Source organism: Melanerpes formicivorus, unplaced genomic scaffold (assembly GCF_026170545.1).
Source record: "Melanerpes formicivorus ecotype bairdi unplaced genomic scaffold, bMelFor1.0.p_v2 SCAF_36, whole genome shotgun sequence".
NCBI classification, from domain to species: Eukaryota; Metazoa; Chordata; class Aves; order Piciformes; family Picidae; genus Melanerpes; species Melanerpes formicivorus.
This window is the reverse complement of record NW_027142388.1, coordinates 6158762-6178040: the sequence shown is the minus strand read 5'-3', so window position 1 is coordinate 6178040 and position 19279 is coordinate 6158762. Positions and strand designations below refer to the sequence as shown.

The following is a 19279-nucleotide window of genomic DNA, read 5'->3' as shown; positions in this document are numbered from 1 at the left end:
AGGATTATTTAAAAGAAACAGAGCCTGTAGGTGTGATACTAATTACATATGTGAAGATGGATGTTTTGCTAGGGCTAAGTGTCTGGCTTATTGGCAATGAATGTAAGAGCATAAAGCAAAGCCAACGCCACACCAGCAAAACTTCTGTTTTGTATCTCAGCTTGCTCTTTGGCAATTACATTCCCAAAGTTCACAAACAGATATTTGTCATGTTCTTAAGCTGACATACATAGGGTCTTCAAGTAAATAAAGCAACTATCATCTCAGCAAGCTTTGGATACAGACCAGAAGCACAGCTCGCTGCTTAGACAGGTAGAACACTGGGCCAAATGTGACCTTTCTAATCCACAACAATATATGCTTTTGCACAAGGGGTGATGCAGAGAAAGAGGGTGACAGGGCTGGCTCCCTAGTAATTTACTTTTTTAAAAACTATTTTCCCCATAAAATGTCTCACAGAGAGTATTCTCCCAAGAGCAAGGACCACAACTCAATTGCCTGACTTAGTTCTGCCCAGTAAGGCAGGCCTGTGTTTTGGCTCCTTTCAGCAGCATGGATAAGGAGGCCTGCAGTGAGCATGCAGAATGCAGCAAGTGCATTTTAGCCAGAATGAGTATCCTTTGGTCACAGTAAAGGAAGAACTTGCAAGATGCTTCTTACTCCCAAGGCGGGGGGGGGAATCTTTTTTGGCTTTCCCAGGAACTATTACATGCTTCCTGAATATAATTCACAGCCAGTTAGAGCAAGTAGAAAGATAAATCTCAGAAAACTGATGAAAAAGAAATTTATCAACTTCAGAGAAGTTTGTACCTGGCCTTAGAAGAGCAGTGAATGGATGTACTTCCTAAATTCCTGCCTTCTGCAACTATATTAGCTCCAGAGAATTAACAGAGAAAGTGAGTTTGAGCCATTGTTTGGTAAATCTTGCAATGAGATTGGAATTAGATTTATTAAGCTGCCACTCTGGTTGCCTTATCATCTGCATGTAAAGAATGTGACAGTCTGTATTTTAAAGTGTTATTAATAGGATTTTTAAATTACACTTGTGCTTGAATGAACTAAATGCTTCCACATGACAAATTGATATGAATGGTTTTAATAAACAGAAAATGAGAAGTAACTTCATCTATCCCTGGGGGCTTAACTGGTTCCATTCATTCTTATTAAATCTTGTCTGTATGGCACTGTTGTTGCACCGATTGACTGTTTGCCCTAGCCCATAAACTTGGGTGGGTTTCTCCTGTGCTTACATTTCATAAGGCAGTGAGATCCCAGGCACAAAGAAGTATTTCCACTAATAAGGAAGATTAAAAGATACTCTGTGGTCCAAAACTTCCCTTAGTTACAGAAAGCTAATTCCCAAGGGAGACTGGACAGCAACAGATGAGTCATAACTGTTACAGTTTAGACTAAATTTTGTCAGTATAAAATGCTTCTAGCTAAATCATTTGGCAAGAGATTAGAAGCTAAACAAAATGAAGTCCACACTTCTTTTCTTTCCCTCTTTAAAAGAAAAAAATCAAACAGTGTAATATAAGCTAAATAGTAATAAAATCAAACAGAACTGTAGAAACAAGAACAAGTGCTCTCTTTTCTTTCTCCTGTTACAGATAACCCCCACTATATAATAGTAGCCTTTTGTTTGGAATCAATGCTATAAAGTTTATGACCTGTGTCAGCAAGCATTCATCATAAGAGTCAAGAGGGGATGTATCTGTTCTCTGCTTTACCTTTGACAGAGCATATTTATAAACACTTGTTCTAGAATTGGAAGGAAGATTTCCAGGAATACCCAGGGCCAGTAGAAACAGGGGAATATTATTTCACTATTTGGACAGGGAAAGCAAAACAGGAAATAAATAATCAAATGGATGACAAAACTATATTTATCCCCAAAACGTACTGTATCATCTCATCGAATTTCAAGTTAAATTTTTAACAAAGCTAAAGCCAAGGACAGTGAAAACATTAAAAGGATCAGACTAAGTTCTAGAGTCCATAACTGAACAAAATTTGGGTTGCTGGAGCAACTTTCCACTTATGTCATAGACACTGAATCACTGCTGACTTTTTAATATATTCTGATGTACAGACAGAATATGAGGGACCCCATTTCTCACAGCAAAATTCCCCTCTGTGCATCACTTTGGCATTACTTAAGGAGCTTAAGTGAGGCACAGACCTTTTTCAGGCCCTTACAGAAAGTTGATCTTAATTTGTAGTAGGTGAGTTATGCCTGAACTCAAGCAGACTACTCTGAATATGCATGATTTGGAAACTCACATCAGGCTGGATGCACATGTGTGTCATTACAATATATGATGAAGTATCCCAGCTGAATGAACCAATGCTGATTACAAAGGGGGAAGACACGCCCTAATGACCTCAGATTGTCTAGATATTGATTGGATTAGTGCCCTGTGACTGATGGTAAACAGAATGTAACTAAGGAAACTCTTTAGATTACTTAAATCTTATCCATATCTTAAGATAAAGGCACCAATCTTCCTATGGGTCATCCAAGATAAAATCTTTCCTAAGACAGATATCACAGATAGAAATCCTTGTTTCTATATACCGGAACTTGTCTGTAGCCTGCAAAGGTAGCTGAATGCTCTGCTCTTTTGGATCTCTCGCTCACCCTTGAGGTGTGGTCTCACTGCAGGCTCCAAAGCTGCTTTTGAACGTGACCTCTCCAGCTACAAAGTCCTGACTCCATGTAAGTCAGCAGCAGTTTTGATGCTGATTTCCATGAAATCAGGGCTGGCCATTTTTTGGCTGAAAGCTAGCATGCCAGTTTCTCAGAATGTTTCTACTTGTGGAGGCTTTACAGCATGCAGCTAAACATTTCCCTTAGGTTTGCTTCATTACTATGCTTGGACAAAGCAAAACAACAAATACTATGAAATCAGAAATTTGGTATTTTACACTCACAACCTGTTCATTACATATGGGGTCATTTAATGAAGCAAGAGAGTTAGAAAAAAAAAACAAACAACAAAAGAGTATCAGGCAGACTGAAAATAAGTAGCTTGAAATCCTAATCATTGCAAGTGCGTACTTTGATATTTGAGTGGTAGTTTGCCAGCCAACGTAGAGGAATGGCATAATGGGAAAGATGACAACATCAAGATTGTTGTGACAACGTCTGATTGTTATTTGTGTGTAATTTAAGTGGTAACCTGATCTTCTCTGTTACCACACATCAAAGAAACGAGAAATCAGGATTGCTGAAGAGAGGGCAGTTTTACCATTTCCAGACTGTCACTCTTACAGTGTGTCTACATGCTATCACCAATTTTGTGGGGAAAGTATGCATCCAGTGCAGCTCACTTATTTTTTTTCTTCCCAACCTTTTCTCTGGCAACCTTCCTTAAAATCCCTTAGTTTCATGTCCTTTATCTGTGTATCTCCTGCAGCTGACAGGAGTCGTGACGCAACTGCATTAAACCTATGTAAAGAAATGCAGTTCAGTTAATCTATGCTAAGTGAGGCTGTGCTTTCAATAGGTATGTCTGTGCAGATAAGGTAGTGACCCACTATTTTCAAAACACTGTCCCACCCTTTTTAAATGATATTTACCAGTTTAAAGCTGCAAACCACTTTAATAAGCAGGACATAATCAATCCCAGACTAGCAAGAATTTACAAGTATCCACAAGTAGTTCACCCACACCAAAAGACCTTGTAGGCATTTCGGTGCCCGATACATGTGCACATAGGTATTTATTTATAAAACACACATGGTTGTACATATGTTATATGCACATACATTGTAGTATTTAGGTAAACAGTTAATTCAGTTTGCCTTTTCACTGTTGATGTTATAAATGTGTCCAAGAGCAGGTTTTCCATGGATAAAGGCTATGCAATTACTATGCAATTGCAATTGCTACGCAATTCGCTTATGGGGTAAAAGAAGAGCTTACCAAACTCAAAGAGGACTGACTAGCCTTGGGTTTAAAAGTATGTATTTAAAAGTATGTAAGAATGGCTGATGTAGTGTGTATGGACACAGACACCAAAAAATATTTGTCTTACAAACACATATAAATAAAATAACACTTGTATATGCATTTATACATATGTATAAACATTGCATTAGGAGTCAAATCGAATAAAATAGAATAGAATAGAATTAACCAGGTTGGAAAAGACCTTTGAGATCATCAAGTCCAACCTATCACCCAACACCATCTAATGAACTAAACCATGGCACTAAGTGCCCCATCCAGTCTCTTCCTAAACACTTCCAGTGACACTGACTCCACCACCTCCCCGGGCAGCCCATTCCAATGGCCAATCACTCTTTCTGTGAAGAACTTCTTCCTAACATCCAGCCTGATCCTTCCCTGGTGCAGCTTGAGACTGTGTCCTCTTGTTCTGGTGCTGGTTGCCTGGGAGAAGAGACCAACTCCCACCTGGCTACAACCTCCCTTCAGGTAGTTGTAGACAGCAATGAGGTCTCCCCTGAGCTTCCTCTTCTCCAGGCTAAGCAGCCCTAGTTCTCTCAGCCTCTCCTCATAGGGCTTGCTCTCCAAACTCCTCACCAGTTTTGTTGCCCTTCTCCGGACACGTTCCACAGTCCTAGACCACCATGGAGAAAGTGCTGATTCCAGAAGCAAAACTACCTTAACGTTATGCACTGTTTCAGCGTTAAAAATCTGTAAATTTTGTTAGGGTTGAATTTTAAGAGGACTCAATTTCCTGATCCAGTTCCCAGCACGACCCCACAAACAGCTGTGTTAGCAAAACTGGTGAAATGCACAGCTAGGCTGGGAGCAGCAACATGCGGCAGAGCTCCTTTGGAAGCAAGGTAGGTACCTGTGAAGTCAATATTGCTACTGGAGACAGCGTATCCTCAAACCACAGCCTTGCAGATACACACACATGCTTTAAAGTACAACCTTCCTTTTGCATATAATAAGGGAATTCTGACAGCCTATTGGCACACCCACCAGGAACAAAGCTTAAACAGGCACTGTCAGCTGCCCCAGGGCATTACATAAGAATAAAAGATTGAAAGGTGTGCTGGTGGATGATTCATACACCTGAGGCTCAGACCAGGTGCTCTGCAATTAACTGTATTAACCTGCAGCTGGAGTGAGTTCAGAGTGAAGGTTACCTATTTGCAGTTCGGTTCGTTTAAAATCTGTACTGGGGATTATATTCAGTTATTTATATGGCTGGGGTTTTGTCAGGGTTCTTTTTATATTTGGTTTTGGGTTTTTTTTCTTCCCCCCCTTTTTTTTTTTTTGTGTCTGGCTCTACTGAGAGTTAAAAAGACAAAACAGAGTGCTGTCTGGATGTTGAGCTCTAATAATATTTAATGCAGAGTATACAGGAATTCTAAAGTTAGAGGGAGGATCCACAAGCTGCCATTTAAAGTTAGGATGGCATTTATTTTGAAATAGCCACTGACTTAGTGTAGGTGGAGAGAGAGAGAGATGGCTTTGAGAAGCAGAAATGCTTACAGGGATAACCCTTTTTCAGTTTTGCAGAACATGGCAGGGCTTAAAAAAATGTGCCTGCCTTAGCACATGGACAGACTACATGATCTCTTTTGAAATCTGCACAGGATCTTTTTACCCGCTGGGTTTAATTTCAGAATCCAGTGCAGTCATTAAAGAAAATAAAATTATGTTTGTTCTTTCATCTGGAGCACAGAGCAGTATCAATTTTTCATTCCCTCCTCCCTTGCATTCCCCCTTCCAAAAAAAAGAAAAGAAATATATATATAGATGTAGGAATTCACCCTATAGCTCCCCTAAAATTTCTGATCTCCAACAGCTGCTTTGAATTGATTCTGTATATTTGGTGGCTAATGTGTGCAACATGTAACGCTGTTGTGTGCTCTTGAACACAAGATTGCCCAAACTGGAGTATTATGTGTACTGAACTTGCAATTGATCTAAAAATGTTGATTGGTATCTTCCCAAATGCCTGAGATCTCTGATCTGTCTCCCATGAAATAATAGTGTGTACTAATGTCTGAGCACTTCCTATTCACTAATGGCAAGCAGAATATTCTTCATTTAAAGACAGGGGGAATAGAGATTAGACAACAGGCTTGTGTACACAGAGCCATTTCCATTAACATATACTTAAACCATGCTGTTCTTTCTGCACTTCCCTATGCAGATACAAGTATTTCAGACTGAGTGAGGCTTTTCTCCCATCTTATTAATAATTTCCTAATAGAATAGAATAGAATAGACCAGGTTGGAAGAGACCTTCAAGATCATCGCGTCCAACCTATCATCCAACACCACCTAATCAACTAACCCATGTAACCAAGCACCCTGTCAAGTCTCCTCCTGAACACCTCCAGTGACGGCAACTCCACCACCTCCCCGGGCAGTCCATTCCAATGGGCAATCACTCTCTCTGTGTAAAACTTCCTCCTGACCTCCAGCCTGAACTTCCCCTGGTGCAGCCTGAGACTGTGTCCTCTTGTTCTGGTGCTGGCTGCCTGGGAGAAGAGACCAACCTCTGCCTGTTTACAACCCCCCTTCAGGTAGTTGAAGAGAGCAATAAGGTCACCCCTGAGTCTTCTCCTCTCCAGGCTAAGCAGCCCCAGCTCCCTCAGTCTCTCCTCATAGGGCTTGTGTTCCAAGCCCCTCACTAACTTCATTGCCCTTCTCTGGACTCGTTCCAGCAAGTCAACATCCTTCCTAAACTGAGGGGCCCAGAACAGGACACAGTACTCGAGGTGTGACACAGTACTCGAGGTGTGAATATAACTAAATAAAACTAAAAAGGAAAAAAATATATCTGAACATTTGAGACTGATCTAAATGTAACACATCCTCAGTGTATTTTATACTGGTATAACTTCACTGTATAGAAGAGTTACATGTTTTACTCTGTGCCGTGTTGGCAGTTTGTGGATTTGAGCCAGATTGGTTCTCAGGCTAATAATGCTTTAACATTTCTGTCCAAGTCCTGCTTTGACATGTGAAATGTAGCCTGGTCAGGTCGTGCGTGATGAGCTGGGTTCCAGGATAAAAGAAGAGACTGGATTTTGTGATGTGAGGATGCACTGTGGCGTAGTCTGAGTGAATATGGGGCTCACAAAGCTGACAGACACTCTGGCCCAAAACACAACCCAACAAGGTCTCTCCTGTCCTGCAGTCTGACATCCTAGATTAGAGACTCTGCCAACTAGCTACAATTAGGTTTTAGTGCATCAAATGAGAGAAGGACTACACTACAAGCACATCCGCTGTGGCTTTTGGACAGAACCAATTTTTGTATGTGACCTTTATGCTCATTTTGTGAAATTCCACATCATGCCTACCTTAACTACTTGGATCAGACTCTCTTGTGCCTCTTGCCTGTGAGATACACAAAGCATCAAAGCATCTCTTTTTTTTTTGTTCTTTTTTTTTTTTTTTTGTGATCTGGAAATAATAAATAGCATTCCAAACAGTGGAATTTAAATTTCTCACTTTTCATGCTTGCTTGAGAGAATGTGTGATTGCATCACACCCTTAAAATGCCAGATGGAAAAAGTCCAAGAGCAACGTAGCGCAGTGATTAAATCCACATCACCCGTTCACGGTACCCAAGAACCTAAGACTGGAGAAGGGAAATGCAGGTCAGCTCAAAAGTCCACCTAGCAGGATATCTTGTCTCTGACAGTGTCCTAAAGCAGGTGCCCAGGGAAGCATGTAAGAGTGGGTAAAACACAAAGTTATTGTGTAATTGGTACTTCCTCAATACATTGGGGAACAATGAATACCTGTGGAAAATAGCTATCATATACATAAACATATGGGAAACTGAATTACTCGATTTTAGTTCAGATCAATCACATAAGCATAACTGCATCATAGAAGTCAAATTTCTTTTGGCCCAAACTACTGAAGACTTCTTCTAGCACTAGTGAAATTCGAGTAGTTATTGATTTATTCGGGAATAGGTGGGGATAAAATTTAGGCTGCAGATCATTTACACGGTATTTCTCCTCAATTCTCTGCCCATACTCTAAAGAATAGTAACACCAGAGGTGAAAGGCCAGGGAAAACATAGTTGAGAAAGGAATTTACATAAAACACGGAGCAGGAGAAAACCAGAGACAAATCCACTGTAGTGACAGCCAATGCCAAAATAGAAATGGGCCACAACAACTATAGTTTTGAAGACTTATGTAACTGGAAAGACAATGACTGCTTCCACTGAACTGCACTGATGCACAGCTCAGGCAGCTGCCCATTTATACTGGTTCTTTTTAAGCAATCTTAACCAATCTAGCTGATTTTTGTTCTATACACCAAAGGCGATGCACTGAGTTTGCAAGGCAGGAATAAGCAGTAGGAAATCAGGAGACACACCTGTACTCCACGGATGCAGAGTGCACATGAATTCACTCTGCCCCAGATGGATAAATCCTTGATTGTCTGTAAAAACCGGTTCCCTAACATTGACATTCAATGACTTTCAGTAGCACACTCTGCTTTCTTCACTTTGCTTCACAAGAAGTACACACTGGGCAGCACACTAGCAACTGTCCAGCACTAAATTACTGTGCCGTTACCAGGGCATACTCTCCATTTTGGCATTATCAACAAAGAATCTACTGTTGCAAAGAGACATAATAGACAATTCTATATGTACCACACACACACACCATATGTGCCTTTCAGACCCTGGCTTTGGAGTGCTGTCCAGTGAGTGACAGGTGTTGGTAAACATCTGAGAAAGAAAAAGCTTAATCTAGGAGAAGGGTTTGAATTTTAATGCTAGAATTTTATTTCTCACTTTCTCCTTGCAGTTTCCGGTTGGCATGCATATTTTATATCGCATTTTAGCTTTCCTTATATTGACTACAGACTTACCTACAATACCACACAAGGACTTAAAAAGCATTAATTCATACTTGCACAGATCTCTATTATTGTCAGTTTTAAAGGGCTCTTGTGAAGAGAACTAGAGACCAGAAGGCAACTTATGCTAGGATTGTTTTCTACATGCTAAGAAGGCCGATCTGGAAGCCTATGTTTTATTACAGTGGGCTATATCAAGCACAAGAACAGGTACATTGCTGCCTTCCAAACTGATTTTTTTTCCCCAAAGTTTTATATATATATATATTTAGAGCAAAAACTATGTTAGAGTAAAAATCTCCCAAAGAGATAATGTGATAAATCAAAGAAAACCAGTCTAGTGGAAGGACACTAAATGCCTCTTACATGTCTTCTGAAAAAATGATTTGAAAACCTTTATTCAGAACTTCAGAAAAGGGTGTTACTGTGGCTGCCACCACCTTCACTGTGAAGAGCAGTACAATGTAACACCCAGTGCTATAAAGGAAGTCTGTTGGATAAAAGAGCCTGAGAGCTCTTTACCATTTACTTAATGAACAAGTAAGAATCCTGGTATCCTCTGCAGTGGGCAAAGGAGGTGGCCTGGGCCTCTCTGGCTCACATATGGAAGTGACAAATACAAGGACAAGGGGAGGACATGTCAGAAAGCTACTGCATTGCAGCTGTTGAAACACACTCAGGAGCTGAAGTTGGGGAAGGATGGCCCTTGCATTAGTTTGTAAATCACTGTTCAACTCTCTTCCAAGATGCTTTTGTCCCTCCTCCACGGATTACTAAGAATTTAATATTAAATTAGGTAAAAACTGGACCAAGAACTCGTAAAGGTTTAAATGGAAACTTTAAATCATGCAAATAAAAATCACTTTAAGACAGCAGAAGAAGTAGAGATGGTGAAAAGACAATAAGGTTCACATAGCAAGGTCTGGAATTTTAGCCTCGCTCCCAAGCTACAAAATCATCTCAAGTGCATTAGTTTTTCCTGCATGACAGTTTAGAGACTACTACTAAAACTCAGAAATTGTTCTCTTCCTCTTGTATGGGACAAACATACAGGTGTTATGAAGTTGGCACTGTAAAAATATAAACTAGTTTTCAGAAGTGAAAAAGACCACAGAAACAATACCAGAATAATGAATGTCTTTGGGAGATAGAGGATAAAGGGAAGGGACTTGCCTATTGCATCCCAGCTCTCCTCTCCTGAGCAGTTGGAGACAGAAAAAGACATCTTCTTATGGAACAGGGATACTGCAAAAAGCATGTAAGAGCATTACAGAGTGTAGCTGTCACTGACTTTCAATAAGGGAGGTTCTTCAAGTTTTGTAGGTCAAAGCTTCTATGATGTTTTTTATTATTATTATACCAAGTTTGAGAAGCATAGAAGTCTGAAATTAGGCTGATCTTCAGCCATTTTGTTTCTTTCTGGATTAAGTCCCTCATCTTCATGATTTCTTTAATTTGGCCAGTTAAGGAAACACCAAAAGAACCTGCAGTCCTATTTATTGCCTTCTACCTACACAAGTTTGGTGACCTTTACAAAGGTTTAAACATCACCAATGTAGAAAGTGTTATAAAGTTATCAAAACTAAGAATTAACATACTGGAAAAAGACTTCTTAGGACATACTGGAAAAAGAATACTTAGGGAAAATAGGACATGAGTATGGACACAGAATGATGCTTTGTGGCATCTTTGAGACTTTTATGCCCTGGAGTTGAAAATGGAAAAGATTCGTGTCAAAGCAATAGAGATCTCCAGGTCCTGTTTCCTTACCCTGGTAGCTCTCTGATCAAACTCATTCCCATTCCTAATTGCATATTCAAAATCTTCACTTGTGGCCTGTCCTCAGTCTGTTCTGAATATTACAGGATGGGTAGAGAAGCTGGGATACAACTACTTCAGCAGTTATAGACAGTAGGAAATTATCATTTACATCAATGCCCACAGGCCACTTCTTCCACCACTGACACGAGCAGTGAACAAGTATAAATGGAAAAAAATACTGTCTCTAAAACACTAAATCCTCACACCTGCCATATAGCTACTTGACTCTTGGTTTTTATTTTGTTTGAGTTTTTTTGGAGGGATCTAGTATGTCTGTCCTGCAACCTTGACAAGCAAGCCTAATTTCACAACATTTCCCATCAAGCTTATGCCCTTATGAGCCCAGATTTGGCTGCAAGATATGCAAACAATGAAGGCAGAAAGAACAGTGAAGGAAGTTTATCAAATGGCGTATATAAGAAACGTGTGTGCATTTTCTTTTTCACTAGGCCAGTCCTTCCCTGGTTTTAGCCTTTATAGAACTTTCTGCTATGGCTTGTGTTTTAGAATGATAATATCCCTGTAAAATTAGGGTGTAAGTGGAAAAAAAAAGATAATTCTCCTACCTTTATGTAATTTTAGAATTATTTGGTTTATTTCTGACCAGGAATCTTTTTTTATTCTGCTTTGGCATTAGTTTTGTTTGTTGTTTTTGTTCCTAGGAGGAGAAAAATACTGCATCTTTAAATTAGGAGTAGCTGAATAATGAATCTTGGGCAGTGAAAAGGCTAATGTGCTGTGGAAGAGAAGGAGTTTAATCTAATTTAGTTGGAGGGTGTCTGTCTGTGGTGTTGTTTTCTGGACTGTGGGAATAGAGGAGGGAAGCTGCCCGAGTGAATGGTTCCTCCTGAGCCAGAATCAGTGGGGAGTCCCTTAGATGCCACTGATCCGAAGCCAGGCCATGAAAAGGGGATTAAAGAAATGTTCTGATTTGCAATTCACACTAATGCACCCCATCGAACCTTTGGTAATATTTCAAACCACATTTCAAGGGAAGTGCCCTTAAAATAGCCAGCTAAATTGTATTAGAGCAATACTATACAACCCACTCATCCATTTATGATTTGTTTTTGTTTTTAATTCTTTTAACTGTTGGAGGTGGTGGCTTTCTAAGGTAATTAAAACTTCTGTGCATTGTGAATATTCGCACTTGCCTGGGAATATTTCTCAGTGTGCCTGTCCTATTAGGCAGACATGTTTATTTAAATATTGGAGGAGAACTCCTACAAAGATTCTGTGCCCAGGAAAAAAAGAAAAAATAGCTCATTTGGTTTAAAAAGTAAACATTTTTCTGCATGCCATTTAATTGTATGAATAGCTACTGGGAATTTAGCAATAAAGGCAGGCTTCTAAAATGGCTAAAACAGTTCTCAGCTTTCTCCTTTTTCTTTAAATGCACAATCTTTTCCTTCTTCATTTGCTGTTTTCTGGATGGCTAACGCTGTTTTTAAACATATGTTAGAATTTGTAACAAGGATGAAAGATGCATCAGATGCAAGCAATTTAAAACCGTCTGAATGAATACATACAAATATAGATGAGGACAGGATTATTGAATGGGACTAACGTTAAACTCCTCTCTATCCTTAGTATAATAAACAGTTGGCCAAAAAATACTACCATCTGGAAAACAATTATAGCTACAGACTTTTGAAACATCAGATTGTCAATGTGAGCTCCTGTTCTGTCAAAGCACACTCCTGTTAATCATAAGTGCTTTTAGGGTCTTTTACTAACAATCTTTAATATATTAATTAACTCTTCAGCTCCACAAGCCTACAGTTTCACTTCTCTTTACTGCTGGAGTGTCAGAACATTTCATCTCAAATGGATTGTTTGGGTTTTCTTTAATCCCATTTCAGAAAAACCTTGCCTCACACTGTAATTTCCATTGACTTGAACATGCACAGAATTGATGCAACTTTGATTTTCACCATTACCCATATCAAAGTATTTTATTACAGGCACCGCACTAGATTACACAGCATTAAACTTTGCCATCGCAGGGATGAGGGGTGGTGGTGTCTTTTTTTTCTTGTCTTGTTTGTGGTTTGCTTTACCTACAAAATATTTAGTTATGGTTTGAATTATGACATGCCTTATTAAATATTCAGGGGTTTTCATCTTCTGCTTACAGGACAGAAGAAGAGCTGGACTTTAAGATACAGACGATTCCTCTGCACATTTTTGGGAGGTGGGGAGATGGATAGCTAGAGGGGGAAATGTATTTTTCCTGTGAGTTGGCACATTATTTGAAATCATGTTTAATTATAAAGTTTCATTAAAAATCTTTTGCTTAAAATTTTAGAAGCCTAATAAGATTTCCATTAATTTAAACATATCACTATTCCCACAACGGCCCAAATGCTTTCTTTTTCCTCTTTCATCCATGGTTAAATATGTAAATAAAATGTCTAAAGTCATTCTTCAAAGAAGACAAAAGAAAAAAGAGCTGAGGGAAAAGACAGCCATAAAATTCCTCCCAATTCTCCATAACATTTGCCAGAGGGGGGCCAACTACTAGCCAGGGCCTAGCAGCAGGGGTGCCTGGCTGCTCCATAGAATCACACATCTCAAATCCCACACACAGGAGGAAAAAAAAATAAAATAAAATATCTTTTCAGCTAGAGCCATCAAAAGGCTCTTTTCATTTATTAGTTACAGAGGTATCTTCCAGTTGCTGATTTCTCAGCACTCTCATTTTTCTATAATAACGTTCTATTTGTTAGTTTCACTGACTCAAGCTCGTTGAATGGGAGATAACCCTCGATAGCTCTTTAAAAATATAGAAAGTAAAATAAATGATCTAAAGTGGGATGCGTTGGCTAACATAGTGGCTAGAAAAACAAGGCTGATTTAAATTGGCACATAAAAGATCAATTAAGAGAGACACAGCTACAAAGGTTGGGGGTTCCCCTCCCCTTTTTCTCTCACTTTCATTTCTTTTTGCCTTTTAGGAGAAAAAGGTTGCTCTCAGTGCCATAGAAGAAAACAGGCCATGGTTTATTTCTTGCCTTTATTTTTTCTGTCTAACTGTAATGTGAAAGATGCTATAATATGCTTTGCAAAAATACTTGTTGGGAAAAAAAAAGGGGGGGGGGGGGGGGCAAAAAAATAAGCTCCCAAACAATCAAGTTGTTTTGTTCAACTATTGAATATGTTCATCTTAGGCATTATTTAAATTCTGGGTTTTATTATTATTATTATTTAAATTCTACTTTTTAAAGTAGAATTTACTTGTCCCTTGTAAAAGCTTTCCCCACACTTCCCTACTGCCCCCAACTGAGCTCTCTAGAAGGGGAATCAGGGTGCATACAAATACTAAGAAAACAGGCTTAGATTAATGAAGAATGGAAATGTCCCAACACACACTCTCTCACACACATACAGACACTCTAAAATAAATAAAGCAGGGTTTGCGCATAACACTGCCTGCTTTTGTAACATTCCCTAAGGAATCTTCAAGTTCCCAAGGAAAGGTCAGGTCCCTAAGACCAATACTCTGTAAGCTTAATCTCCTCGATCCACTGAAAAGCCACTACTGTTTTAAAACATCTTTATGATGGCTTTTTACTTCTAGGCAAAACCTATCAACATCTTCAGGGTTTTCAAAGACAAACATTAGTCCTGGTTTGTTGTCCTTGCTTGGATCCATTTCACCCTTATCACAATTGAGGAAGCCAACAGTTTCCTTTCTAGAGCCTGGTGGGGTATTAACTCTGACCCTGTGGGATTTGGTAGTTTCCAGGAGAATCCGTGTTCATTTTGATAAGAAACAAGCACTAATGGAGAGGAGCTCGGTTTGTGTGGGTGAGCACGAGTAAAGAGAAAGAGATATTTTCATTCTTCATTAATATGTTTGCTAAAACCAAGCTCAGCCGGGGTGTGTGTGTGGTGTGTGTGAAGTGGAGCTAATCTTTTGACTTCTGATCACAGTGCTCCTCTTCAGTCTGTAGACCTGTGAATTGTAGCTTGGCTTGGGATTTAACTTCTTTCTTACTCTGATAGACCAATAGCAAAATACATCTCAAAGCTTAACTTACAAAGTAAGCACAGCTCACTTTAGAGTGATCTCCATCTCCAAACTCTGCAAGTATCTTTTCTACAGCAGATGAAGTCACTTTCCCAAGGGTATGGCTCTAGTCTTCTTAGGGTTTCTTATTTAAGGGAAGAGGGGGGAGGGGAAGAGAAGAAGAGGGAAAAAAAAAGCTGGTTTTCGAGTAAAGTCATATCATGATTGAAACCGTAATCAGGTACTATTTCAGCGACCCAGCCTGTCCTGTTCATTTAGGTATTCGAGACAAAGCACGACATTTGAAAACAGCTGAGATTCCAGGCTGAAAGCAACCACATTTTATGACCCTGGCAGCGACGAGTTTACAGCACTTACCATAAAATGCATCCTCCTCCCCACATCCTCCCTGCTTAAGTATTGCCTCCCCCTACCCCCCCGCTCCCCCCCTCCCCCCCCTAATAAAGGCAGGCAAAGAGGCACCACCTTCAGCCCTCTGATCAGGAGACACGAAGTCTGAGACACTCGCTCTCCCTGGTTTCCTACCTGGTTGAGGGAGGGTAGGCTGACGCCTTCTAGAGAAAAGATCTTGTTAAACTTTCAAGGGAGGGCAACGGGAGGGAAAGGAGAAAGGAAGGAAAGACAAGAAGAGAGAAACAAATGGGGCTTTTTCTAATCTGTGCTGATCAAGGAAAACCTGTAGGGGTCCTTAAGGAGGTTTCAAGGCGTTCCGAGTGATTGGAAAGTAATCACCGTGTCGGCTTCACCTTTCTCATGCAAAGTGGATGTCGTATGCAGGGCGGATCCTGCACAGGTTTTGTTGGTTTGTTTTGTTTTTTATTATTATTTTATCCTTGGATTCAACCGCCCCCTAAAAACCCCAGCTGCTCCATCCAGCCCTTGGAGTTTCTGCTGAGACGGGGGGGAGCGGAGCAGGCACAGACCCCGCGCACACGAGCCAGCCCCGCTCTGCACAGCGCAGAGCCGACCTATTGCAGACCCAGAGCAGAGGGCGGCGAGAAGGGGAGGGGGGCAGAGTTTTTTCCTACCCCCCTCTTCAATGGCTTAGATACTTCCTCCTCCTCCTCCTTTATTCTGCACTCCGATAAGCCAATCCCCACCTCTCGGCAAGAAAGTACGGAGCTGTGACCCGTTCTAGGGAGAGGAGAATCCCTGGAGAATCCCGCTGCACCAAAAAGCCGCCAGGGACATGTGCAAGTTGAAGCGGTGATCGCCTGGATCTGCCCAGACCCAAAGTATCCCGGCACCGCTCTGCCTGTGCTCCGAGGAGGCAGCAGCGGGGAGGAGGAAGAGACGGAGGAGGAACGCTGGTGGAAAGACGGATCGCAAAAGTGGAAGCCCGGGGAAAAGAAAGTTGCCGGGCTCCCCGCAGTAAGTTGTGCGCATCTGCAGACTGGAGGTACTTTCTCTTTCCCCGTCCGTTTGCGGCGCTGCTCGCACGCCCACCCCCCGGCGTTCCCGGTGGGGCCAGTGCGGAGCGGCGCGGCCCGGGCTATGCTGAGCCCTGCACCGGCAGCTCCAGCTGCCCGGCTCCCTCCCCAGCATCGGGGGCGATGTTGGCCCTGGCAGGAGCCGTGCGGCCGCTGAAGTGACTCCCGCCGCTTCCCTCCCCGCACGGCCCCGGCGGGAGGCGGGCAGGGAGGGAGGGACGGGGGAGAGCCGCGCGCCGGCCGCACGCCTGGGGCTGCCCGCGCCGCTACGGCCGCCGCGATGGGGTCGACGGTGAGGAACTTGTTCAGGAGTCTGCTGGTGCTTTGCTGGCTGACTTGCTTCTGCAGCGGGATAAGCTCCATCGACGTTGACCGGCCCGGTGACGGGAGATGCCAGCCGATAGAAATCCCCATGTGCAAGGATATAGGGTACAACATGACGAGGATGCCGAACCTGATGGGACATGAGAACCAAAGGGAAGCTGCCATTCAGCTGCACGAGTTTGCCCCCTTGGTGGAGTATGGGTGCCACAGCCATCTGAAATTTTTCCTTTGCTCCCTCTATGCTCCGATGTGCACAGAGCAGGTTTCTACACCGATCCCAGCCTGCAGGGTTATGTGTGAGCAGGCCAGGCTGAAGTGCTCTCCTATTATGGAGCAGTTCAATTTTAAATGGCCAGATTCCTTAGACTGCAGCAAACTGCCCAACAAGAACGACCCCAATTACCTGTGCATGGAAGCCCCCAACAATGGATCAGATGAGCCGCCCAGAGGATCCAGCATGCTGCCACCCATGTTTCGTCCACAGCGGCCCAGCAGTGGCCACGATCTGCAGCAGCATAAGGACAGCCTCAGCAGAACCTCCTGTGAAAATCCTGGCAAGTTCCACCATGTGGAAAAGAGTGCTTCCTGTGCACCGCTCTGCACTCCAGGGGTTGATGTTTACTGGAGCAAGGATGACAAACAGTTTGCTGTCATTTGGATTGCCATCTGGTCCATTCTGTGCTTCTTCTCCAGTGCGTTTACTGTACTCACATTTCTGATAGATCCCCAGCGTTTCAAATACCCTGAGAGGCCCATTATCTTCCTCTCAATGTGCTACTGTGTCTACTCGGTGGGGTACATTATTCGCCTCTTTTCAGGTGCTGAAAATATTGCCTGTGATAGGGACAGCGGCCAACTCTATGTCATCCAGGAAGGACTGGAGAGTACTGGCTGCACCATTGTATTCTTGGTTCTGTATTACTTTGGTATGGCAAGTTCCTTATGGTGGGTAATCTTGACTTTAACTTGGTTTCTAGCAGCTGGGAAAAAGTGGGGGCATGAAGCAATTGAAGCAAACAGTAGCTACTTCCATTTGGCAGCATGGGCTATTCCAGCTGTGAAGACCATAATGATCCTAGTTATGAGAAGGGTGGCTGGAGATGAGCTGACAGGGTTGTGCTATGTTGGAAGCATGGATGTGAATGCCTTGACCGGGTTTGTACTGGTTCCTTTGGCTTGTTACCTAATTATTGGCACTTCTTTTATTCTTTCTGGGTTTGTGGCCCTTTTCCATATCAGGCGGGTAATGAAAACAGGTGGAGAAAACACTGACAAGTTGGAGAAGCTTATGGTCAGGATCGGTGTCTTCTCAGTCTTGTACACAGTGCCTGCAACTTGTGTGATAGCTTGCTACTTTTATGAAAGACTTAATATGGATTATTGGAAAATAGTGGCGACTCAACAGAAATGCAAGATGAACAATCAGACTAAAAATTTAGACTGCATGATGAATAACTCTATTCCAGCAGTAGAAATTTTTATGGTCAAAATTTTTATGTTGTTAGTTGTGGGCATTACTAGTGGTATGTGGATCTGGACTTCCAAGACTCTTCAGTCCTGGCAAAACGTTTGTAGTCGAAGATTAAAGAAGAGAAGTAGGAGAAAACCTGCAAGCGTTATTACTAGTGGAATCTACAAAAAACCTCAACATCCACAGAAAACTCACCTTGCAAAATATGAGTCGACATTGCAACCACCCACTTGTGTGTGACCAGGTTTCAGGAGGGACTTTGTCTGACCTTACAGACTTTAAAATGTCCACAGTAGCAGTCAGAAATTAGAATATAAATGGTGCTTTTTTTTCTTTGTCAGAACAGTTTAATATCACAAGGCAACAACAACAAAGTTTCATGCTGAATTCAGGACCTGGTGAAAAACTGAAGGTAAATGTACTTAGGGAAAGGTTTTCAGTGAAAGAAACATTGAATTAAAACACTCCCTTCTGTTACTAATTTGTAGTTAGGTACTTCATCCAGTCCTCAGATTTATTTAAAACCCAAGCAAACAGACCCAAATACCTTATTTAACTTTTTTTTTTTTCATATAGCTGAGCTGGGTTTCCTGCAGGTTTCTAAGTAACAAGGTATAGTCAAGTTCTATGGAGCAATGATTTGATTGTAAAAGTGCCCAAGTGAGCATTGTCTCTTTAGGAAAGTAAGGTCCCAAGGAGGCCTGTCCTCAGTCTCTGCTGTGACAGCCGCTGCGGGCTGGCTTGAAAATAAAAAAGAGAGAAATCCCTTACAACTCATCTCAGTCTAGGGGGTTTGGAGTGCCTAAAAATAGGTTCAATCTATAATGCTCACCAATATTCTTTCACTAAAAGAGAAACTTCCTGCACCAGACACAAACTTTGTGAATAAGAATAATGTGCAATACATTTTTTTTTTCTTACCATGACATGAAAAGAGAAACAAGTATTTTGCTGTACATAAAGACAACAAAAGAAATCTCTTAACAAAAGAACTAAGAGGTCTAGTCCTCAGAAACCCTTTAGTGTTACATTTTGTGGCTTTTTAATGGAAATCAAGCCAATGTTATACACGTTTGGACTGATTTGTGCAAAAAAAAAAAAAAACGGGGGAGGGGGGGGGGGAGGGGGAGGAGGAGGAGGGGGGATGGTGGTGGTGTCAATTCAAAGAGACCCAAAGGGCTTATTGACTCTTTCTATTGTTAAACAAATTCTCACTATGAATAGATCAAGAAGCACTAGATTCTGCAAAGGGAAGCTTTGTATAGAGCGATGCTCTTTACTGTGCTGGGGGGGTGCACAGTTTTGTGCTGTATATATTTGTAATATACGATTATTTTTCATGCTCCACTATTTTATTAAAAAATAAAATATGT

The 19279-nt window shown here is 41.5% G+C and overlaps 1 protein-coding gene across 1 annotated transcript; it reads left to right on the top strand.

The window, feature by feature from the left end:
* Window positions 1–15167: 15167 nt before the first annotated feature.
* FZD10 (frizzled class receptor 10) lies at window positions 15168–19008 on the top strand. Its single transcript, XM_068157424.1, has one exon. It carries the CDS (start codon window positions 16392–16394, stop codon window positions 18144–18146), a length of 1755 nt encoding a protein of 584 aa, XP_068013525.1. The 5' UTR covers window positions 15168–16391; the 3' UTR covers window positions 18147–19008.
* The last annotated feature ends 271 nt before the right edge of the window (window positions 19009–19279 follow it).

What these genes read in the sequence shown, in the direction of transcription:
- FZD10 (XM_068157424.1), top strand. Translation starts at nt 16,392, where the DNA reads ATGGGGTCGACGGTGAGGAACTTGTTCAGGAGTCTGCTGGTGCTTTGC.